Source organism: Larus michahellis, chromosome 8 (assembly GCF_964199755.1).
Source record: "Larus michahellis chromosome 8, bLarMic1.1, whole genome shotgun sequence".
NCBI classification, from domain to species: Eukaryota; Metazoa; Chordata; class Aves; order Charadriiformes; family Laridae; genus Larus; species Larus michahellis.
The window spans coordinates 11,115,013-11,140,503 of NC_133903.1; the positions used below are offsets into that span (position 1 = coordinate 11,115,013).

Below are 25,491 nucleotides of genomic sequence, written 5' to 3' on the forward strand. Positions count from 1 at the left end.
TTCAAATACCGAAAAAGATTTCAAATTGAATAGTTTATTAACATGGTAGTCATCTTTGTAACATGTGCACACACACTCGCACACTCTGAATGATCTGCCTGGAAAAAAGAGGTCTTAATATATATGCTGGGGGAAATTAAACATTAAAAATCCTTTAGATTTTCATAATTATAGGCAATTATGTCCACATCACTTACAAAGCTATTGCCGAATCTTTCCAAGGAAGCAGAATTTGGGAGAAAAAAAAAATTCTTTTTGGGAAAATTCAACAGTGGCATAGCAGAGCTCTCAATATGAGAAAGCTGACATGATGTGGACCTTTGCTGTGAAATTTGTCTTTGCAAAATATGGGGAGAAGTTTATCAATGGGCAGAAAATAAGAAGGCGGTGTGAAGTAGGCTTTTGCAGAGTCGATTTTCCTCACAGTATTGTGCGGGGGTCATTGAGAAAAATGCTTAGTCCTTCTCTGGAACCAGTTTCAGAACTTTTCCAATTGCAATGGTCTTACCTAAACCAAGGATACAAACAGTGGAGTTACATGTATTGTTAAAAGAACTTGTAAGTCTCTAAGAACATGAAAACTTCCCCCAAAAATACAGCTCTCCAGAGTATTAGAAGTGATACAGAGAATAAATTGTGGTACTGTAGAATGAAATCACGAGTGTATTTTAAAAGCACAATAAAAAAAAATCTTAAAAATAGTAAAACTGCTATTCTCACAGTAAAGAATACGATGTGGGTTGTGGAAAGCCTGCTCTATATTCATCTAAGGAGAAGGCAAGGCAGAATCCTTCTACCAGATCTGTTTACTGCTTTCAAAGATAATTTATTTTAAATACATCCCACAAATCTATGAGTTTTACCAGGGTGAGCATGAGTTAAAGCCCAACATACAACCCCACCTTATCTTTCCTAACTTTAAATAGAGAAACTATGGTATTCATATTGTAGGTGGACATTCCAGGATATATTAAGAAAACAGTGCAGGCAATTTTTCAAATTCAACCTTTTGTTTCACAGTGTACATTTCTGTACATTATTCCTCTAAAATAAAACGCTTTTTGTTACTAGCAAGAACTCTGCACAATGACAACAATTTGCTTAGATTCACTTTTCCATTGTTACCCAGATAGTGACTTCCACCACATATCAGCGTTTTAATACCTCATTGCCATGCATGATGTCCTATTTCAAATAACTGCATTTTTGCAGCAGTTAGTAACCATTGATCAAGCAGTCTTACCCTCGTCTCTTAAGGTAAAGCGACCCATCTGAGGGAAATCTTTGAATGTCTCAAGGCAGATAGTTCCTGCTGTCCTTAAACGGGCAATGCATACTTGATCTTGTTTCACAAAACGGGGCCTTGTCTTACTTTTGTCTCCTGTTTTTTTGTCTACCAAGCAGATTAAGGCCTGTATAAGAAAAAAAATTAATAGCTGTGAATGCAAAAATAAGGGTTACTTTTTCTTTACAAACAAAACTGAAGTGGTCTAAGAAAGAAAACACTTCGAAATATATTAAAAAAAATATTCTAAGATTTACTGCATAAGAGTCAATCATGATTTACCACACTTTTTAGAAGGCTTATGCTAACAGCTACAGTCATTTTTGGTTGTGTTATGGTACTGACCAAAGATTCCATTCAAGGCTGGAGCTTTATTGCATTAGTTGCTCTACAGATGTACATCGTGACAGAACTGCTCACCCCAACAAGCGGATTGTCTATATTCACATCACAACTTAAAAGGACACTTACTGTTATCTCAACTTCTTCAATACAAGTGTGGATGTGCAGCACTGCATTATAACCTGGGCAGATAATGGATTTGTGCTCAATTATCACTATCTGTAAAACAATTAAAAGTAAGTGCATTTTTCCTTATTTCAATTATAAAAGAGCAGAGAATAACCAAATACAGAACTACATTAAAAAGTTTAGTTGAACAATACTCACATAACAAATTTTTGTGAAAGAAAAAATTTATAAGCGACTAAATTGTTTATAATATGAAAGTATAAAATTGAAGAATTGGCTTGACAAGATCTTGCTTTCATGATTATAGGTAACTAAAAACTTCATTGAAAAGTTACATTCAAAATAAACGATATTTTAAAAACTCAAATTAATGATGTCAGTGTTAGGTATATATGTTATTGTCAATTTAGAGATATGACAGTGAATAAGAAATCTGAACTGAAATGTCAAACTATTGAAATTTAGATTTGGTGAAACGCAAGCAGAACATTTCAATGCTTTTTACCCATCTATACGGCAATTAAATGCTAGTTATTCTACCTGGGCATCAAATGTGCGTCCAGAATGACACAGGTTGTTGGGATCACAGAGAATAAATCCTGGAAGGATCTCTTCCTCTTCAATTCCCTTCAGTCTGATCTTTAGATTTTCACCTGGGGCTACTGAATCAGTTTCTACATCATCAGAAAGGATTCCAAGAACTTCCACATTGTGCTTAAAGAAAGTGAAAATGCGGTTTTCTATTGTGAATATTTTAGTCTGGTACAAAATTGTTTTAATACATCAGCATTTCAATAAATACTTCCATTACAGTTTAAATTCATTATATTTGGTTCTGCAAGCTTCAGAACATTTAGAATATTTGAATTATGAGTTACTAATATTTAAATCAAACATATTTTATCATGATTCTATAGTATATATTCAATGGAAAGCAAATTTCAAAAATATCCACTATTTCTCAAAGTGAAATGAGTTTAAAACTTATAAAGAGATGAGAGATACAATGGATGCATATTATCTAAGAAGAATTCAAAAGCCACATTGTTGTGTAGACTCATTACATCCAAAATATAACAGTCTGAATATTAACACAATCCAGCAAATCCTAGAATCCCAAAATTCTACAAGATTTCCTAGAGATGATGATAAAAGAATACCAAACGTATACTAATGAACGCTCTCCAAACACCAAATGTATTTCCTAATGTTCCTGTATGTTGTAACCTCTCTTCTGATTTCTGTATCTACACAGTACTAGCTACCAACACAAAATAAATATTGGAAAGGCAGAGAAGTTAAAAAAGGAGTTGTTTCAGAAAGAGGTCTGTGGTTCTGACTTCCTGAAGTTTTAATTCAATCCTCATTAGCTGCCCAATAGAAGGAAGAAAAAAAAAAAAGAATTTGTCATCAAAAAGCACTGGCTATTTACTGAATACATTTAAAAAGCCATTTAGTTTATTTATTTCTCCTAATCAACCCCAAAATAACATGGGTGTCAGAGGTGTGTCAAGCCACTGTCTGTTAAATTACCTTAAAAGCTGAAAAGCATAATCTTAAACTGTTTAAGTTTAGTTTCAATTTTCAGCAGCTCTTGAGAAAGATGACATGGAATTCAATCTAATTAACATATTTTGATTAGGAAATACAAGCTTTCAATAAGCTGTAGATTTATTGTACATTAGAGTATTGAGACATTTTCTAGCAGACTACCTCAGCCTGCAGAACTGAAAAGTCTCATCTTAAATCAAGATGACACAAATAGATAAAACCAAAGTTTTCAAACACTTTTTGTAAGAAACCAATGGATATAAACACCACCATTAGTTGAGTACCCTATTCTCATCAACTGCCTCTCCCCAACTATGTTTTCACATCCTTCATTTTTATATTTTCACTTTCTTCAGGGCAGCACAATGATTCCAAGTAGTGATCTTAAATTATGGAACAGCTACCTACCTGCACAAACAACCTATTCTTAACTACAGTAAATTTTGGGGTTCTCATTGGAACATACTGTGTACTGTTTCCATCCTTTAAATTTTTTTCCATCTTCCCTCTAGGGAAGGGAAAAGAATAAAAGAAAAAGGGAAAAAAAGATGGAAAGTTTTGAGCAGTATTAACCCCCAGCAGGAAAAAGGTTTTGTGGGCCAACTGTACAAAAGCAAATTAAAAAACACAGTTCAAATGAACTATGATGATTTGTAGCCCAGCAATTGAATTTACTGAGGAGAGACAACCTGAGTTCTGAATGCTAAGGAAGTATATACACACCCACACACCTGGAAACATCACACGTGTAAAACAAGAAAGCTTAGTTCCGTTCAACTGAGCAACAGAAATTTTTCTGATTTCAAGTAATAAATATCTTTAAGAATCAAGCTCTTTTTCAGGGTAGTAACATTTTTTAATATCTAAACCTTAACATACCTTGTTTGGCATCATCACAAGCTGTTGTCCTTTGCAAATAGAGCCCGACTCCAGCTTCCCAAGGACCACAGTGCCCATATCCTCCACAAAAAGAAATTATTACATAAAGATTTGAAACGTTTTTCTAAAGAGTCTGCTCCATGTATGACTTTAAGTATGATTACTTAACCCTATGAAGTTATTTAGCACTGCTATACTTAGTGTTTTGGAAACTGTTCTCATGAAAGATTACAGATTAAGAGTCTCATATAATGCCCAAATAATTTACTTCCCCTCCCCACCTCTATTCTACGGTTGGAAATGTAGACATATCAGAGAAAAAAAAAAGATACCCTCTGAAAATACAGTAAATAGTCCATTTAGTGCTTTCTGGAAACAGTCAATTTATACTTTCAATCCTATTATTTTAATTTGTACCTTATATTTATCCACAATTGGCAGCCTGATTGGTCCATCAACTGAACGGTTGAAGTTTGGCAAATTATCCAGGTATGGAATAAATGGTAATCCACTAAAAAAAGCAGAAGGCATTTTTTTCAATTTTATGAGCACCCTTCTATTTAAAAAATTACTCAGAATAGATAAATGCAGCCCAACAAAAGGAATGGTTTTCATTCCATCATCATTAAGAACAGTGACATCTAAGACAGTTAAATCTATCATAACTTCCATCATTAGTGCACAGTTTACCCTAGCTAACATGTTAATACTGCATGTAGTTTTTAAGTTAAGTTACAGGCATATTTTACACAAATTAATTATTCCTTTGATAATCTTGCTAGATGTGTAATGTGTTTTGGAAATACAAAACCATAAGCTAGGTCCAAACAGGATTTTCATGAATATGTTTTAACTGCCATGGACAATATTGGAAAACATGACACTCAGTGAGAGACATGGCTTGTCACTAATTATAATACAGCTTCAAGCAAACTGGTCACATCAAACAATCACTCATTCTAGCAACATGTCAACTGCAGCATCACTGGAAAATTCAAGGGCTAGTATGGCACTCAAACTCACAGAGCTAAAAAGCACTGCTAATAATATTACAGACTCTGCTAACTTTAATCTTCTGCAGTTAATAAATGCTTTTATTTGGCTCATTGCATGGCTGTATTCTTGTTGCCCTACAATACAATCGCATTTCCTCAAACACTTTAGAATACAGCTGCAATATACCATGCTATACTTCTTCCTAGCTTCACTGTAGCATTCACTTTTATTGAAATACAGCAAATATACAAAGTTGTTCAATTTAAGATACATACATATACCAAGGACAGAATTCTGACTGTTCTTTAAGGTTTGCTCCAGTCAGTCCTGAGCAGGGCATGAAATGAATATCCTTTTTGGGATTGAAGCCAACTTTCTTCAAAAATGGCACCAGTTTCTCTTTACATTCCTCATATCTATTAAAACATCAAGCAGATCAAGATAAGTTTCAATTACTCCAGCGTAACATAATATTCTGCTTTAAAAAAAACCAACAAAACCCACAGACATTTAATTTTCATCAGCGAAGTTATTCTGTGAGCAGCAAGAAAACCTAACAAAGTTTAATGGCCTACTTGCATCTTCTCCCCAGTCTTACAGCACAACTTCATATTGTTTATTCCCCCTCATTCCCCTGCTCCATAAAGCATCATCAGTTTTCTCCATATACCTCAATTACCGGGCTTGATAAGCAGCAGCACGTGCTACGTCTGCTTTTAAGCAAGAGATCTAGGCCAAGATAGCAAGGCAGACCCAAGCAGACAGCTACTGAGGTCATGCTGCAGGCTTTCACTTTAATGGTGGCTTGGTCTCCCCCAACGTCCTACATAATTTCTTAAGACTTAATGCTACTTATTTCTATTACATTTCTTCCCCTCAGTCAGTTTCAGCTGAATTCAATAGCGTCAGAAGGTTGGGGCAGGACCAAGACAGCACAACTGGGCATGCCTTATTCTCTTAGTAAGCCAGGCTGATGTTGTAAGTTTTTGTAGTCCCCCACAGTTTTCCACAAAAACTTTCACGATACTTGACAGCACAGCAACAACTCTGACAACTCTTATTACACTGTAGAAGAAAACTGTATCCAGTCATTACACAAGTGTCTCTAGGGAAGGACTAAGTTACACTTTTTAGCATCCAGCTTAAAGGAGTGAGAAGAAAGATGTGACAGAAGCCATAAGACAACCCAAGTTTTGACACTTAGGAAAATTAAAACCCTTTAGTAACATTTCAGTGTTAATGTAGAAAATAATAACTTAATCCTTTTTATTAGTTATTTAAATATTACATATTGACTTTCTTAGTTATTTTTACCTGGCCTGTATCATCACAAGTTTCCTTCCTTCCCCCCTTCTCAGACCATAATCACGAACGACTTTAAAATAGTATTTGCTTATTCAACTCAGCTTATCATAAAATAACTCCAAGTAATACAGGGCGGACACGTAAGGTGAACAGGATAATGCTGTTCTCAACAAATCTAAGCTAGGAGTTTAGCAGAAATGAGGCCAAGCAGTCAAGAACCTGGCAAACTAAACTACTGAAAACAGAGTTGCTTCCTTTTAGGTTTGGTATGAAGTTTCTAAGTCAACAATTAAACTATGTTAGAATGCATGGATTTGTTAAATACAGCTGCACAGATGCAAACAGTTGGAAGTGGATGTTTTAAAGTAGTGCAGAACTTTAAGCTTAATTGGGAGGCATTGTCCTAGGCACTATGCTTCTGTTTTCACCGCAATTTTGATAACCTCTGTCTTCAGTCCAGCAGTCCACCATTCTTTCAGCAAAAATGGGATGCAAAAAATTACTTAGGAATTATTTTATTTCAGTATCTTTTAATGAAGATTTTTTTTTAATATTAAACTCACCTTTCATTACTCCAGTTTACAGTTGGATCATCCATTTTATTAATAAGAACTATTAAATGTTTTACACCTGCTGTTTTTGCTAACATGGCATGTTCTCTTGTTTGTCCACCTTTCTCAAATCCAGTTTCAAACTCTCCTTTTCTTGCAGAAATAACCTAATTAAAAATACAAATTTTATTAAAAGTTCTACAATTCTCTCAACAGAACAATTGACAATGGATAATACTGCTTATTCAAAAATAACTTTGGGTAGTCAACTGGTAAAAGCTTTCAAAATGCACTGGTATATCCTCAATATTATGCATTAGTTTCTGCACTGACATACATAGAAATCATATGACACCTGCAGACAGTTTTATGAAGCTGTTAAGTTACTCCAAAAACCACTCAAAATTTTGCCCACTGTAACTAACCACAAGAGTAAACAAGCAAACAAAAAATAAAAATCAAAAGTTTAATTCCACAGCATATCCAGAATAAAAGAACCTAATTTGTCCTTACCAGCACAGCAAGATCAGCTTGAGAAGCCCCACCAATCATATTTGGAACAAAGCTCTTATGTCCAGGAGCATCTAGAATAGTGAAGTGTTTCTTCTCAGTTTCAAAATAGGCACGACCCACTTCTACTGTTTTACCTTTGTCTCGTTCTTCTTGATTTGTGTCTAAGGCCCATGAAAGGTACCTGAAAAAAAAAAAAAAAGAACCAACCCAAATATTCTATTTTTGTACTAATTTTTACTAAGTTTATGTATGATGATTTTGTCATCATAAAATGTCCTTTTTTCCTGCTCAACTATTCTACCCACCGCAGCATTTCTGAACTTAAGCATGTCCAAGACCAATAGTGACCTTTTATCATATGTATTGTGTATGTATAGTGAGCTGTAGTGCCCAGTGTTAGCTCTCCCTCACACACCTAGGAGGATGCAACTCTAAAAAACAATTTTCAATTACTAAGTTCTCCAGGTACGATCTAACCTCAAACACTGTAAGCTCTGCCTCAGTTTGAAAAAGACCTCTGGATCAAATACAGAGCGATTCCTCTTTATCAGCATTAATTAAATAAATAATTAGTTCCAATATGCACATACTCATATTATGAGAACTATTATTATTTCTCATTTATTTGTACATATTAAACACAAGTTGGCTATGAAACAGACACTACCTTTATTCCCCCTATCTTTGATACCTTAATCATATCAACTGTTGTCCCCTCATAATTATATTTTATCCCATTGGCCATTGACAAGCAAGTTAGATTTGTTAGACAGATGAACTGAAATTTAAAAAAAAGATTATTTAGCTCCTTCAGGTTTTGTGAAAATTGGTGAATAGAAAAGAGAGGAAAAAAACCTGATACTCTCACTAAGGAGAAGAAAAGTAGTAATAACTAAATTGAACTGGCTTAACACATCTATATTTTTCACCATTAGCAGCAGCTTATAAAGATCTTTAGCTTGTCTATTGTATTGACTGGATAATGTCTGAAGAGACACTGCTAACTCAGCTGACTAGGGACCAGGGAGGGAGTGCCAGGGACTATTAAACACAAAGAAGTCCTTTCCAGCTGAAGAGGTTCCTGAGTCAGGGAAAGCAATAAACATTGGGAATTATGGATATATAATCACAGTCTTCCCCAGGTAGTAGCTATTTGTCACTCATCGAGTTCTAGATAGCATGCTGGATGGCTTTTGGTTTGTAACAGTATGTGTGCTCTTATGTGTTGTAATCTTCACCACGATCCGTGTTTCTGTAAGATTTCAGCCAAGCAGAAGGTTAGGCTTTACTCAGCTAACAAGACTCAAGCAGGAATCTATGTGTGGTAGCTGGATGGCATGTCCATTTTGCACACAGGGGGCTTTTCAGTGAAAGATACAATTCTGACTGAAATGTCCACTCTGCACTACAGTATAGAATTTTCTCAATCACAAAGTAAAGACTGCTCAAATTTCAAGACTATCAACATATGAAGGGAGCTGACAAGATCTTTGATAATGACACAGAGGTACATCACACTTTCTGTTGTATATCATGACATATTTTAAAGAATAAAAATAGCATTCAAGGAGGCACTTCCTACAACTTGCTCTCTAAAAGAGGAGTGGGAGAAGGAAATCTGTTTTTCAAGCTGCCCAGAGTTTTTGAGGAAGGTCTCAAAATATTTATTGCTATGGTCAACCCTCAACAGGGGGGATGATGCTTTCTTGATAAAAAGAATATATGTCACCCTTTCTATTCTCCCCTCTCACACACCATACAATTAGTTCAGGGCAAGGCCCACACCTTGAGCGTTCCATTGCTGCTCTACCTCTAAGGAAGTCTTTAGCTGCCTCTTTTCCAGAGTCCTTTCGACCCCTATTTTCCTCCACCACAGCCAAACCCATAAAGCTTCCAAAAGAAAAAACAATTTTCCAGAAGTTGTTAGAAGGAGAGAGCAGGCTGCTCTATGTGCTGTATATATACACACATAGACAAAACCAAAACCCAACCAAAAGACAACACCAGCAAAACCCAAAACAAACAAGAGGTCTCAAAATATCCACATGACAGCAGCATCCTATTGCCTGGAGGAAACTTAAGAACTGTGGACCCCATCTGATGGCCCCATCTCATTTTTATATGAATAAATGTTACAGCCAAAACTATTCACTTGCTCTTTTCTCATGTCTGCCAAACTGACAGCTTTGATCTCTCTCCCTTAGAGATCTCTCTGCAGTTTACAGGTGAAAAGACATACAGATAGAATGGCCCCAAGAGCTGCCTGAGAGAAGTATCTGCCTCGTATTCCTTTTCACCAGACGACTAGGTTTACCAAAACATCAGAATGTACAGCACTGATCTACCAAAAAAAAAACACCCAAAAAAGACAAAAAAAAGAAAGAAAAAAAAGAGTGCAGCAAAACCCATTCCAATGTGAATTGCACTGTTTCAACCAGTTTTAGTTAAAGAAGTACTGGAGGAAAACAAGAGATTCCTTTCCCCACAATTGAAACTCATTCCAGCAGGAAGCCAGTGCTACAGGGCCAGAAACTAAAATCAGCTTCCCATTTTTATCAGAGTGCAAAGAGAAAAGCAGCATGCTATTATCTTCAGTAAGTTCATACCATGTTTCTCTGTTTTTTTCTTTAGCTTCTCTTTCATATTTTTCAAGTGTTCTTTTGTCAACCATTCCTGTCAAATACCTAATAAGGGAGGGGAAAAAAAGTACAGTTTTACATAAGCAGAAACATAGTTTCAAGTAGTTAAATACTTACACAATCTCTACAAATTATTTCTAAAAACTGGAACAGTCTGATGCGAGCAGCAGTGGAATTTTTTCTCCACAGAAAGCAACACCATTATCTGCACCAGTATCACTTTCGTGGAAGTATGAGGAACATAATTTTTTAAACCAAATTGTAAAATGTTCTGCAGAGTCAAGGTTTGAAAAGGAACTACATCTGTTAAGTCAATTTCTGACACTAATCCAATATTTCAAAATTAAGTAAAAATTGTGATAGAATTTTTCACAGAAGCCCTCCAAATTTCTGAAATGTAAAGAAAAATATTTTTGGTTTCATTCTTTTTAGATAGAACAAGGAAACTGACATTTTAAGAGAGATCTTTCAGTTATTAAGAGAGGTAGATGAGTAGTGTACAGTTTTATTATATTTAAACTTTCAAATTTTTTCCCTCAGCTATTTCTACCTGATCTAATAACAGTAAACTATTTAGTTTATAAGGAAAATTAATGGTAACAGCAAATAAAGGGTTAATGACAAAGCTGGTACAAGCATAATTTTTTTTTTCTTTACAACAAAGGGATATTCTGCAAAAATGAAAGACCGCAAAAAGCTTTAGGAACATAACACATTGTTAGGAGTGTTAAGAATAGACCTCTCCTTGTACAAGGAGAATACTCAGACACTTCAGATAATAAAATGCTAATTTGCTCTAGTATGAACTACAAGGTTAAATGTAGCATGACAATTTCAACATTCCAGTTTTGTCAAAACAAAACAAGATGAAATGCCAAGACAAAGACCTCCCACTTTTGCTGAGAATACTATTTTAAAATCATAGAAATACTTTGCATTAGTGCAATAGCATTTATTTCTTCATATACTGCTTTCCATTTCTTGGTTTTTTTTTTAGAACCCATAAGATCTAATTGCATTTATTTACTTTTGTCTCATAAAAATATTGCCGTCTCTAGATACTGTTTGGAAGATAGATATAGAAGTTAGCTATTATAATGTCACATTTTGAAATCAAATTATGCCTGACAATGTTAGCACCAGGGAATAAGGCCATTCAATTTTTTCTTTAATCTTCACAAAAAGGACAAAGTTTAACAAAGGGTACAAAGCAGTTTCAAATAGCATTTTAAAATGACAAAGAAAAACAGAGTCCTGTTGTAAGAAAGGGATTACTTTTTTTTTTTAAATTTAATAATGTATGCTTTTTCATAGTTGTTTCCATTAAGTAAGTGAAACTCTGATAGTGATAAGATTAGATCTGCTGGAATTAAGAAATTCAAAAGACAAGAAGCAACTAAATTGACAGTGAATGTAAACTTCTATTACAAAAATATTAATCTATGCTGATTAACGCCATAAAGAAAATATTACTCATTTTACTTAATGTATTTTTAAATCACAAGAAAGAACAGGAAATCTAAAAATCTTATTTAAGAGTTTCCTTACATTATTTGTCCTCCAATAGTTGACTTGCCAGCATCTAAAACCAAATAAATATAAAATTAAGTCATTCCCAATTTAAAAGAAAGTCATAGAAAAAGAAGGAAGTTATGAACAAGGTCATCTAATTTATTTCCAGAGATATATATTTTTAATTGTAATCTAAGTTTTCTGAAGCATCTCTCTCAGCTTCCCTTGTTTCCACAATAATTCATTGTCAATTCAATTACACTGAATTTTGAAAATTCTGTTTTCATACATATAAACTTGGCATTATCCATAACAAAAAAAAAAAAACCACTCAACAAGCGGTGATCCAGGAAAAGTGTGGGTTAAGAGTATGGGAAGCTCTTGCAAAATCCCTTTCCCTGCTTCTTTTCTCCCTTGTCCCTAACTTCTGTAGGTGGCTCTCCAATGTCGGATGTACCTCTGCCCACTGCCTCTTTACTTTGTGTGACTCCATTCTGAATTTACCTGAGGACTAAGTTACACAACTTTTACGGTGATATGAGACTATACAAATGAAAATACAGAATTGACTGTAAAACTCATGATTCAATAATTCTTCTGTACTTTTGACACTTAAGATGTTTCTGAACCTTGCTGAAGCTCTTCAATTGGGACATTTTGCTATAAATGCTTCTTTTAACCCTGCATTATGTTCATCTATTGTTTATAGCTCTACAATTTTTAATATTTTGAAGAACAATTTTTGAATTTAATAATTAATAGGAACCCTCCAAAAATATTTAAAACAAGTGGAAAAGGAGCACTGCTTTCCGATTTTGTTCTTTGGATCATAAACACAGACATGTCACTTCAGCAGTCAACAGAGCAGGTACTTGAGAAATCACGAACACAGACACTGTTGTGCCCAAGAGAACACAAGCACTCTATCCTTGGTACTCTAGCTCTGAAAGACCTCTGAAGTTTTTTAATTTTTCCAGAGCAGCTTCATTAGAATGAACACTCCTATTAAGCTCAAGACACGGTGAACACATACATCTCTACAAAGAGCAGAATGAATTTCTAATCCTCCGAATTCAAGATAATACACAATGCAAAGATCCAATTATTTCACATTCACTTACAACTTACCTACATGCCCAATGAATACTACGTTTACATGCTCTTTTTTAGGAGCACCTGGGGGTGCTACAACAGATTTCGGTTTTGGTATTTCCTCCTCCTCTTCCATCATTTCCTGAGCACTTTCTTCAGAAGGCCCTGCATCCCCTGTGGGACCACCTCCTAGCTCTGCTTCACTTGTTTCTTCTTTGTGGTCCCATGACTCTTCCGGGGACATTTCTGTCTCTCCATTTTCCACTAAAAATTAACCAGTTAGATATATTCAAGTAGACAGTGAAATTAAAAGCAATGACTACAGAGAAAAGCCCCTGCCCCAAGATGCAATCAAGAGACTTCAACTATCCAGTCTGTTAATGTCCTTCTATATGAAAGTGAGCAACCGCCTTTTTTCTGAAATTATTATTACCAGGAGCTTTCAAACTAGCTCGTGTGCTGACATCAGAAAACGATGATTCACAGGGATTAAGAGACCTGTGTTTTAACAAGGCAACAATTTTACAAAGAAAAAAACAAATCTGAAGATGCACTTAGATCATCACACTGATTTGAATCCCCAGGCAGACATGCTACCATACACTTAGAAAGAAAAGGGGAGGGATAATGGTTTAAGTTCTCTCAAAAGCCATACAAATACAAGCAGAAAGATACAATTTCCACGTTTTGATTGCTCATATTACTGATCTCTTTAATATTTTCTGTGATTCAGCAAAAGCACTACAGTAGTATTTTAGAGCACTATCATAGTGAAACAGAAAAATTCTCATCTTACCAACAGATTCTGAAATTTCCATGTTAACAGCAGCATTTGAACCTAGGTAAAAAAAAAAAAAAAAGAATCATGAAGGACACATATTTACCATGACAGTATCAAGAACAAAGAACAGCGTGACTAAATTAATCAAAGGATAGTTCAGATGTTTGGGCACTTGCCAATGGTATTTAATATACAGATTCAATTTTAAAAATCCTGCTTCATGCAAGGTTTATGACCTTCAATAAGCCACTTGGTCTTTATATGCCTTGCTCAGCTCCTATAAAATTGTGAATAAGCACAGATAACCACACTGCCTTACAACAGTAGTATGAGGATAAAGAGAATGAATATTGGAAAAGGTTCATAGAGATTCTTAGAAAGGAGATTCTTTGCAATAACTTTTTAAAAAAATCACATTTAATGGAGTTGTGTTGCATACCATCAGAACACAAAAAGAATTACCTTCACAAGAGGCTGTCTGCTCCTCTGGAGAAGCTTCTACAGGTATGCCTGCAGAGAAAAAAGTTCAACTTTTAAAATACACTGATGTAACCAATTTCCACGCTTAGGCACAAATCTCCCAACTTCATTGCAAGTAAATTTAAAAAAACAAAACAAAACAACAAACCACACACCCCCCAACAGTACAAAATATAGCTTCCAAGCACAAATACTTCTAAAGAACACTGCCTAAAAGTTGTGAAAATAATACAGCAATTCTAAAAACAATTTCATTTTTTCCCCCCACATGGAAAGACACACTCAAAGCATTTTTTTAAAGGAAACAGTTTTTCTATACATAGTATTTTACCTGCCCATCCTGTTTGGACACGCTGGCTATTTTAAGTGTTAGTATCTAACTGGTGTTTAAAAATGTCAAACCTGTTTCATTGTATCCAAAGAAACAATGTGTGCGTGGTGTCACAACTGTATGGAAAGGTTCTGCCAGCTTCAGTTTAGAGGCATACCTACAATGCTATTGCGGCTCAATTTCACATAAGCATTGAGTAGAAAACTGAAACAAGCTATTACAAATAAATTCTTAAGATCTTCTGTAGCTATTAGGACCAAGAGATGATATCAACTCATTCATACGCCTGGTAAGTTTGCAAGTCCTCTTAAACACCATAATATAGTCACATTGCTCGGAGGACAATCTCACCGGTCCTGTGCATATCAAAGCCACAAGTATGTTTTTTGGCTAGATCACTCAATCTTCTCATGCACTAACCCATGCCACTAAACTACATGCTGAGGTATAAGTAATTTTTAAACCTGCTAGGAGTGATACGTTGCACTTAACAATTATACCACTTCATGTTTTGGGACACTATTCCACATGATCAAGAGGCCTTCTAGAATTATCCCTAGAACCTTAACCTATTTAGTTTTCTCTTGGTATAAATTCAACTTCATAGTTCTTTGAAACAAGTTCATCATCTTATTTTTTTCAGCCACATACCAAATTCATGCCCTCTATATTTAGCTGTACTCTAGCACTCCCCTCAATCCCATTCTAAAGACACAGTTCTTACAGCATTATTCGCTCTATATGCATGACGGGACCTACAGATGAAACAAATCCCCTCAAAAGAACAAAAACATACAGAGAAGGACCTGATTCTAAGCCTCTTTGCTTTCACGCTGTTTGCGTATTTGCTGCAGACTTCTACAAACTGGAGCAGTGCTGCTACAGCTGGAAGAGGGCCAGAGGACAGAGCTTGCAGCAGGGCGAATGTGGGTCAGAGCACAACGCCCAGTGGCCAGCAGCGAACAGCCGAGGGGGCACAGCAATGCAGACGAGGAAACTGCTCTGAGCGAGGTTCCCTGTGGTACTGTGTTCTATCATATAAGATCTGCACTCCAGAGTCTCAACCACAGGAACAAAACTTTAAGAGAATGATTTAATATAGTAAGTAAAAGTGTAAGAATAGAATACCTTGAGATCGCTTGTAAGAAATGATATATTACTCCCATTTGAGAGATGGAAGAGACTCAAATCAGCCCATTTATGAGTCCGGTAAGCAGGTGATGCAGAGTCTAGGTATGAACCTAAAGCTTCCGTTTCGTAACGCATCACAAGATTGCTGGCTCTTTCACACACACTATGGTTGGGATGCATAAATATTTTCATTACAACATGATTTCAACAAGCTTTTGATTTCACTCATGAAGTTTGTCCGTAACGAAAAACATGTTAAATGACAGTATTTACACACTTGCCTCGAAACAAAAGCTCGACAAGTGGTTCAAGAGTTATGTAATTCCTTAGAAATACACTGTTTATCAACAGCATTCATAACAACTCGGTTTTTACTTTTTGGTCTGTAATACAGCAGGCATACAGACAGGAAAAAGAAGTTTCTTCACAAATAACAGAGAGGAGGTAGGAAATTGTTAACCTAAAAAGGTCCATCTGTTACATTTTGTACGAGTCTAGCACATAAGAGAATCAATAAGACAGTTTGTGTATGGATCCTGAACAGTGCTAAAGGGGCAAAAGACACTCATGACCACAGACACTTATTGAATTTTGGTCACTTTGGTACACAAGTGGCAGACAGGCTTTGAAAGAGGACACTGAATTACATGAAACATACACTGTTCCTTCAAAGCAGAAAAGGAACACAAACTGCTCCCTAAAAAAATTTCATTGCAAAGAAACCGAGTAAAAAAATAAATAAAGGATCTTAATTTCAAAAAGAATAGGCTTTAAGTGATAAAAATAAACACCCCCTCAGTAACTGTTTGCTTCTGATAAACAATTTCAGGCTATGCCAGGTTATTTCAGGCATGGTACAATGGTGCAAACAAATATGCAAGAGAAAAGTCTGACTTTAAAGGGTCAGATTTATCATTTGCTCTGTGTGGAAATGAACAGATTGCCTGAAGTACACCTTAAGACAATCACCTGAAAAGAAGGATGCACTCCTACTGCTTCTTACTGCATTTTGCTCTTTGTCATCTCTTATTTTGTGTCAGCCCTAGCGCACGTGTAACTATTGAAGCTCCACAAAGGGAGATGGTCTGACCAAAACCGGAACGAGCAAAGAACCTACCAGCTTTTGGGTGGATCAGCACTCTGAAGCAACGTTATCAGCTAGGTGGAAGGGCACTACTAGTGCCATGACAGAGAGGACAGAAAGGCAATCTGAGTAAATCAAGGAAAAACACTTTAAGTTTCAGTTCTGAAACACTTAGGGAATCTTTGGATCACATAAAAAAAAAAAAAAAGATGACAATTCTTAATCTAGCTGAGATTGGCTTCCTACTTCGGACTCAATACTGGATTAGGACATGAGAATAAGTCCAAACTCCACACTGGCCCCGTGGCAAACATGTTTGGACAAATCCAGTGAACTGAAGTAACCTTGCTTATTTTGCCCATGAGATAAAGACAGACATTGTAACAAAATACCTTTAAAGATGAGGGAAACTGAGAAAGATTCTAAGTAGTCCTTGTAACTTATCCTGATCTCTCCAAAACATTGAAATAGATATTCAAAGTTTTTCATTTTTTGTTTTCTGGAAGTCAGGAAAGTAACTAACAACATTTATGGTTAAAATAGTTTACTATTATTGTAAAAACTTCACATACAGAAAAATAAACACAAATTAGAAAAATGTGTAACACATTTCAAGTTCAGCTTGAAAATTCTAGATCCTCATCTCTGAAAATCATTCAGATAGGAATCTTGTCATATGAGAGGGATTCAAAATGTAGTTTTTAATTCAGATTCTTGTCTGAATAAGTTTTTTTTTTCTTTCTCTAAAAGTCACTGGAGGAGTATGCAAGCTCCAAATAGAGAGTCCAAAATTGCACAACTTCTAAAACACAGTGATTGGTCTCTTTAAAATACACCTAATGTCCTAATGAAATACTGCAAGAATGCACTCTGCTTATTTCATTCACACAGCATTCTACTACAGCTGATGAGTTTGTTGTGTATTGCATCAAATTCTGTACTTGCATGCATTCTTTGTTGTACAATAACCAAAGCTGCACAGGTAGAAAAAATTAAAAGTTATCACTCAACCTCTGAAAATAGTGTTTTAAACAATATAAGCCAGAAACTTCACAGCATTAGCAGTTTAGAATGCTTGTACAGAAACAATAAAAAACTGCTCTGTAATTAAATTTGTGTTAGAATGAAGCGAGATTTTCATCTATAGAATAAGTATACCTGGTAAACTGAGAATCGATATCAGAAGAACTGCAGTTAAAATACAAGTCAAACTCAAGTGCTAAGCAGTAATGATAACTTCCATTTTTATGTAAACAGCAGTATTTACCAGATGTACAGAATAACCCGAGCGAGATGTCTCCACACAAGCAGATACTGTTCAGTGGTTCACTGGTAACTCCTCAGAAGCAGTTACCTGAGTCACAATGCAAATGCCTTCACAGAATCGAGGAGAGGCCATAATTCGTCGCTATGCATGGGAGCACTCACAGCTCCCAGCCTGCTCTGCTGCTGGAGTGATAAAAACCTAGACAGTACTGGAACCTGACAATTGAGGTAGACTACTGGATTAACGAAACTGTTTGCACAACAGAGCATACAGAGAGATTTAAAAAAAAAGAAAATAAAAAAGGCAAATTCAGTTTGAGAGAAGTGTCTTATCTACAAACTTTTACACTGTCTGTACAGTGAGTTTGTTGTTGCTCCTCCAATACAGGCATCAAGTTGCTTCACAGGAATTCCTGAAAGGCTGAAGAGTGAAGAAATGCATGACATCCACCTTAGGATTTCCATCACATTTTTGTACATGTGATTTGAATACCTGAGTTCAGTACATATTTACACAATAGTCATATAGCCTCAACAGTTTTCATTAATTACATAACAGATGTTTGCTCCCCCTGCCTTTTTTTTTTTTAAATTAAAGCATAAAGGGTAGGTACACCAGAGTAAAAAAAATAGAGGTCCAAATCGAGCACACAGAGCATGTGAATCAGAATAAAACAACAAATAAAAACCAAACAAACCCCAAGGGACAACCCCACAAAAAAATAACTTTAGGCAGCAATAAGTTCTAAAGCTAAACAAAGTAGTTCATATTCAGTATTTTAAAATATACAGAAAGAAAAGGTTTTCAGGCATTCACTGTAATTAAGGCAGTTGTTTTGACGGTTAACTTAAATCCAAAATGGATTTTCTTCTTGTCTCTGCCCTGCTTCATAGCCTATGCCCTAGCTTCACCAGTGGACACAGAGATGTACAGTTTTTAAAATGCAACAAGGTAAGAGCAGCTTTAATAGTTTTAACATGACTTTGTAAAATTCACAAAATAATTAGCTCCTGCTTTGTATTTATAGGATTTTACTACAAGTTAGCTTAGTAAAAGATCCACCTTCTTCCTTCCCCAGTGAGGACACGCCTTAGGTTTATCTTATCTAAAACTGACACGCTTCTTCACAACTAAGTCTAAGAAAGCTTATGGGGATTTTCAGAGAATATAGTGAAAAACCCTCTTCCTTAAGGCCAAGTATTTGTACTCAGTTGGTAACTTGATTTTTGAGACAGACAGACAGCCAAGAAATCAAGCTCTGTATTAGATCAGTTAAGGACTCCACTCTCTAACAAAGATCTCTCAGTACCCAGTAGAAATAGAAATCTTAAAACCAAACCAAACCTAAGCACCCCACGGATTTTTTTATCAGGTTAAGCTCAGGATCTTAACATTTACACATAAGTTCTCAATGTGTTCTAGACAATGTATTTTTAATATCGCATCACCAGTCCCTAAACCAACTTCTGTACTGAAATTCAATCAGTGTAATTTTCATATAGACCTCTTCAAAACAGTCATGTCACTGATTAAATTTTGTCTGCTTTATTCCTTCATAATGAAAAACCAAAATAAAAACATCTTTCTATCTTAGCTTTATACAATCAGCTGCTTCTCTTGCTTGCATGTTTCTCATCACAAAACTGCAGAGAAGTCCCGAAATTCTGAAAGTGGAATTGCAAAACCAGATTGCTAATAGAATCCAAGAATTATCCCAAATTATTTTTGTGTTCATTTTGACAGAGCAATCAAGTTTTAAGATAATATCATGCTTTCAAATACATTAAATCAGTAGTCCAAACCAGGGTGCTAAACACGTGGTCACCAGACTGCACGTAGACTCCAGGACAGTCCACCGCCGGCTCCCAGTGGTCTGTCTTTCACTGGAGTCATGCAAAGGCCACAAGCGTGATGAATTATTCTAAGAGGAGCAACACAATCCTGGCTACCTTCCTGGGGACAGTTCAGATGTAGACAAAGGACATCTGTGTAATACATTGGCACCGTGACTGCATCACACAGGTATATTATATCTGATCATCTGGCAAGTCGGTGCCAAGACATACAGCTTTTCTCTGCACTGACCATTTTAAAAAAGGTTGCGCAGCTCATCTATCTAGAAAAGCTGATACAGACGAACACTGCTCTAGATAGTGAAGTGATGACTCAAAAATTTTTTTCAATAATAATACTTTGTACCATATACTGGCATTCACAACATGACACTGATTTGCTGTCAGGTAAGCAGTTCAAGTTCACAGTTATGAAGTAGCATTAACAGTAGCATTACCAACACCTTACTTGTGAGGAAATCAATCAACATATGGGTATTCAAATGTTGACATGAGCAAACCATGTAATCCTTTAATACGATAGCTTCTTGAATGGTGGACTACCACAAACAAGACTTTCTTAGCAAGTTCATATGCTAAGTGAAGTTTCTTGAGGACTGAATTGTTGAAGAGTATTAAAACAGAGTCTACAGAAAATAGTGTAAAACAAGAGATGACCAGTTTTGGGGAACACGATGACACCAGTAGCTCATCATCCTACTCTGGAAACTCCTTTTGTTTTTAATTGGCTGGGGGGGGGGGAATATATGCACGTCCCAGCTACCTACAACGTCAAGAACAATGAGGGCAGGGAAAACTAGAAAGATAGATGCTATATCCATTTATTTACAGCATTTGAAGGCTGAGGACGTCCAGCTGCTTGAACTTAACTATTTCAAGAGTGACTACTGCAGGCGAGTGAGGATAGTTAGGGAGTGAAGCAATCTAGAGGGCACTGAATCTTAAGCCAGATGTTTGCTTGGCTCAAAACAAGGTGCAAGTTATCTAAACTGCAGTCTTAACAAATATGTTCAGATAGTTACTTGAAGCGGTCAAGAGAACTCCTACATGAAGCAGTAGCACTAATACCACCAAAATGATAAATGCTGTCTTTCCTTACACTAGATGCTATGTATCACACATTGTTTGTTCTTGTTACTTTTGTACTAATGACACTTTTTTCTTACCACAACCACTACATACTTCAAATCATTGAACAATTCAGGGTGGAAGGGACCCCAGGAAGCCACCTGGTTCAGTCTCCTGCTCCAAGAAAGTCAACAGTGAATACTTAAAAATTACTTCTAAAAAAGAAGAAAAACTAACATAAAATATAGTAAGGCCCATACAAGGAAGCTGTGATCAATTTCACCAAGAATCCTGTGGAATATTCAAGAACTATGACAAAAACTGAATCACAAGAATGCAGGTTGACACTGCATTTTCAGAAGTTTTTCACTTCTCTTATACCCGAGATACAATCAAAACTTAGATAATAAGAAATCTTATTAATCCAGGGGGGGAAGTTTTAACTATTCCCTAACAAACACCTCCAAACCATGCCTTGATATAGAAACAAAAAAGCCACCCAAATGCAATTACATGCTACAGAACAGTGAAGCTGCGAGGTGCAGTTGTGATTAAGAATGTTTAGAGGCCTAACACAATTTACTGTCATTTACTGACTATCACACCTTGCCTTAATTTAGTTGAGTTTGCTAGTCCAGAAACTGCTATCTACAGTAAGCTTCCCTAGAACCACATCTCTTTCATGCCATACTCAACATGTTCACTGGAAGGAACCGTGGTACAGTGATGCCTGTTGCAGACAGAAAATCAAGAAGTCTCTATTTCACATTTCCAACAGTATCCAACACAGAGATTTTATGCAAATGAGTTTGGCTTGGACACAGTTTGATAAAAGCGAGTCCTCGCAGCTACAACATTTGGAACATACTGGCTTTAATTTATTCCTTAGGTTCAAAAATTTAAATAACATATGCTTTTTGCATATAATCAAATGATAATTTAATTCCAAAATAGTTCTGAAACTATCTGCAAGGAAAAATTATATTAGCAGTAAACATCGTTCAGATATTCTCCCTAATATACAATTTGCAATTCAAAAGCATGCATAAAACAGAAGTTTTAAAGTAAATTACTTGGAATGCAGGTCTCAGGATTTCCCCAGTTTTAGAAAGCTAACACCTTGTTCCCTAAATGGCTTCTGTGAGCATTATTTCAGTGCTCTAAACGTAAGTGACAGGAATTTTATACAAATTACTAAAACCATGAAGTTAGGGTGCATAAAAGGAAACACTATTGTACACTATAGCCACACAATGGAGATCAGTTCTGTGGAATCTGCTACTACACATTTATCCTGACTACAACCTCCTCTGAATTACTAAGGAATTATGACTCGAACAAAACCTCACCAAGAGAAAGTTCCAAGAAGAAAAGTGTTACTAGAACTTAACTTTAGGCCACTTAAGTCCTCAAACTGACACCAAGCTTTTTTTTTTATTCTTCCTAAGAATTAAGATTCATTTAGATGCTTCCCAGTGCAAACCAGTATTTGTATGGACCTCAATACAGATGATAAATAGAAATATTTTCTTTCTCACAATGTAATGAAGAATGAGTGCCACGGAACACCTAATTCCCTATGGGAGCAAAAGCAAACTGGGTTGCTGAAAAGTAACCTATTCAGCACCATTGTCTAATCACATGTTGTTCTGACTTATTTCCAGAGCAAGCTCCACCTAGTTCTTCTAGCCAGGAAAGTAGTTGTCACCTTATATGAACATCTGCAAGGACAAGACTGTCAATTATTTTCTGTAACTGAGTATGCCAGATGTGTTCATAACAAGTATAGTATTCTAGTTAAGAAAGAAATTGATTTGGGCTTGTTTTTTTTTTTAACTCCATATTTTTGTTTGCTTAATCTTAGGCACATCCAAGTTAATTATAGAAACTCAAAATTCTAAACCTTAAAGAAGATATAGAAGCAAGGTGAATTCAAGCCAGGTAGATTATAGCGCTATGTAGGAAATATACTCAGGAACTAAGATGGAAAGAAAAGCTATCCTAATCACTCCAGGTGACCAGGAAGGTTTCAGTAAAGTCATCTCTAGTCTCTGGAATGACAAAGCTCATCATAGGCCTCAGAAGTAGCAAAAAAGTGGAGAAAAGGAAAGGACAAAGATATAAATATAATGAGCAGGTGAGGAAATGTAGTTTAAATCCTACAAAAAAAATTTAAATATAGGAAGCCTTAGAAGAAACCTTACAAAAGTAGCTTAGGAGAAAAAACAAAGTTATTCTAGTAATATTCAGAACCCCAAGAAAGTTTTCAGTCACAGTATTGATTGCATAGTTAAAAAAAAGACTTAGATTCAGGTTGCAATGGCTGAAAAACACACTAGAATTAATTTTGATTATTCAAAGGTGCATCACATGTTCAGCACAGCCTCAAGCTATCTACTCTACCTATAAACCTTAATATACACATTTATTCTAAATTGAGTCCAAGAGCCTGCCCGTGGCTTCTAAGAAGTATATTTTAACGCACTTACATGTTGCCTGCCCACAGAGCATATCAGCTACAATTTCTGATAAAAATCAGGAGTGCTGAATAGCTGTAGAGAACACTAATGTTTGCTCTAACACAACAAACAGGTTAATATTCTGTTATGAAAATTTTGAAGCTTAATATATGAAAGTTACAGATTTTAGTTAACATCTGATAGCTTTAGATATTAGGGAGAGCAAGACTAATTAATATATTAAATCAGAACGCAATAAATAATAAGCCACAATCAACAGGAAATTGTGACAAACATAATGTAACAAGTAGTCGCTTTAGTGAAATTAAATTACCAGAATCAATATTTGAAATACTAGCTTGTTTTATATTGTACCAATAGGCATACAGAAAATCACAAAAAAAACAGGAAGGTGTTAAACCATCATACTTGATGATGCGTCAAACTCCTTAGCTGCAGGAGTGACATTAAAATACTACCACATATCTGACATTTGGAAGGACCTTCAAGTTTGGAGCTGGAAATTAAAAGGCTGCTGTCCTTTAATTTCCCACATGCAAAGTAAATCTAGTATAAACATTGGTTGCATACACAAAGATCCTTTGAAATTAAAAGCAGGGTAAATTTCAAGTTATTCCATTGACCGAGGCCAGCTGGACAAACCTCCTTTCCCTACTAATCATTTATCAGCATTGTGTTAGAAAAAAATAACTACTTGATATGATGTTCAAAAAGACATTTAAGCTACATCTGAGCCACTGGTGGCTGAAGCAGTGCTGTTCTCCCCAGCAACACTAAATTGATTACCACCAAAATCTTCGACAACTTCTCCCGTGCTTTAGGAAGAAGAGAGCTACATGGTTTCCTCTCGTTATGGGCGACGCTTGGCGAGTAAAGCTACCAGGGGAACGCACACAGGACCCGTACACCCGCCGGCTGCTGCCCCTCGGGCACCACACCTGCACGGCGACCCGGCCTCCCGCGGAGCCTCCCCCGCCCCAGCTGCACCACGGCGGCCCGCAGACCCCCTCCCACGGCCGCCACAGGCTCTCGGGGCTGCAGCAGGCGCCGCAACCAGCTCCTCTACGGTGCCCCATGGCTCCTCTGTCGCCTTACGCCCCCTCCCCAAGCCCCTCTCCTGCGCAAGACCCCCACCCGAGCCTGCCCTCGCCCCTCGCCGACGGGACCCCTCTGCCGCTGGGACCCAGGGCCCCAGCTCCCGGGCCGGGTCGCCTCTCGGTCACTCCCCCGGCCCGGCTCTGCCGCCCAGGCGCCCCGCCCGCACCCCGTCAGACTGACCCACCCGGTCCCCGGGCTGCCGGTCGCCTCCCAGCCCAACCCGCCCTCCCTTTCCCGCCCCAGGCCCGCCGCGCCGCGCTACGGCCCCGCGTGGCCCTTCCCCTCCTCCCCCACGGGGGCCCAACAGCCCTCGCCCCGGGCCCCTCCACAGCACGGCCCCGCGCCCTTCCAACATGGCCCCCATCCCTCCGCCCTCAGCGCCCACCCGCCGGCGCAGCCCCGTCCCGGCGCAGCAGTTACCGTGGGGCGGCGGCAGGCCGGGCGGGGGCGAGGGCGGCGGCAGGCCGGGCGCCGGGCCCCCCCTCAGGAAGGACGGCACGAACTCGGCGGCGTGGACGTTGGGCACGAAGGGCTTGGCGTTGACGTTCAACTGCCGGCTGAAGGCCGCCCCAAGCAGCTCCTGCTGGGCCTCGGCCTCCGCGGCCGGCGGGGCGGACCCCGGGCCAGCGCCGCTGCCCGGCTCGATGTCCGCCTGATCCCAGCAGTCGGGAGCGGAGTCGCTGCTGCTCCCGCTGCCGCTCCCGTTCGCCTCCATTTTGTGGCTGCCCCACAAGGCTCCGCGGCCTCGAAGCGTCTCCCAGCGTCCGGGGTAAGGGGGAAGCCGGCGGCGGCACCGACTCAGCACTCGCTCCGGCGATTCCGCGTGTACTCCACCGCCCCGACGCGAGCGCAGTATGGCCTCCCGGAGCTCCCGTACACCCTCCCCGCAGCCTCCCCTGCCGCCATCTTGGTAGTTTTTAACTCTCCGGGGCCCCATCCCACCGCACGGCCGCGGCGCGGCGCGGCACTACGACGCCCATCATGGCTTGCGGGAGCCCTCTCGGCCCACCCCCCCGGCAGAGATGGGAAATGTAGTTACCGTCGTTTCCTGCCTGTCAAGAAACTACAATTCCCGTCAGCCTTTGCGCTCGCCGGTCGCTTCTGCCGTCTCCGCCTCCCATTCC

The 25,491-nt window shown here is 37.8% G+C and overlaps 1 protein-coding gene across 1 annotated transcript; it reads right to left on the minus strand.

Annotated features, from left to right (window-relative positions):
- Positions 1-25,247, minus strand: GSPT1 (G1 to S phase transition 1). Its single transcript, XM_074599281.1, has 15 exons — positions 24,788-25,247; positions 14,038-14,085; positions 13,591-13,632; positions 12,831-13,058; positions 11,739-11,772; positions 10,158-10,235; positions 7,552-7,732; positions 7,051-7,205; positions 5,458-5,598; positions 4,604-4,697; positions 4,187-4,267; positions 2,297-2,470; positions 1,757-1,846; positions 1,244-1,412; positions 1-508 (listed from the first exon to the last, which is right to left on the minus strand). Exons 1-15 carry the CDS (start codon positions 25,080-25,082, stop codon positions 456-458), a joined length of 1,863 nt encoding a protein of 620 aa, XP_074455382.1. The 5' UTR covers positions 25,083-25,247; the 3' UTR covers positions 1-455.
- Positions 25,248-25,491: the final 244 nt, after the last annotated feature.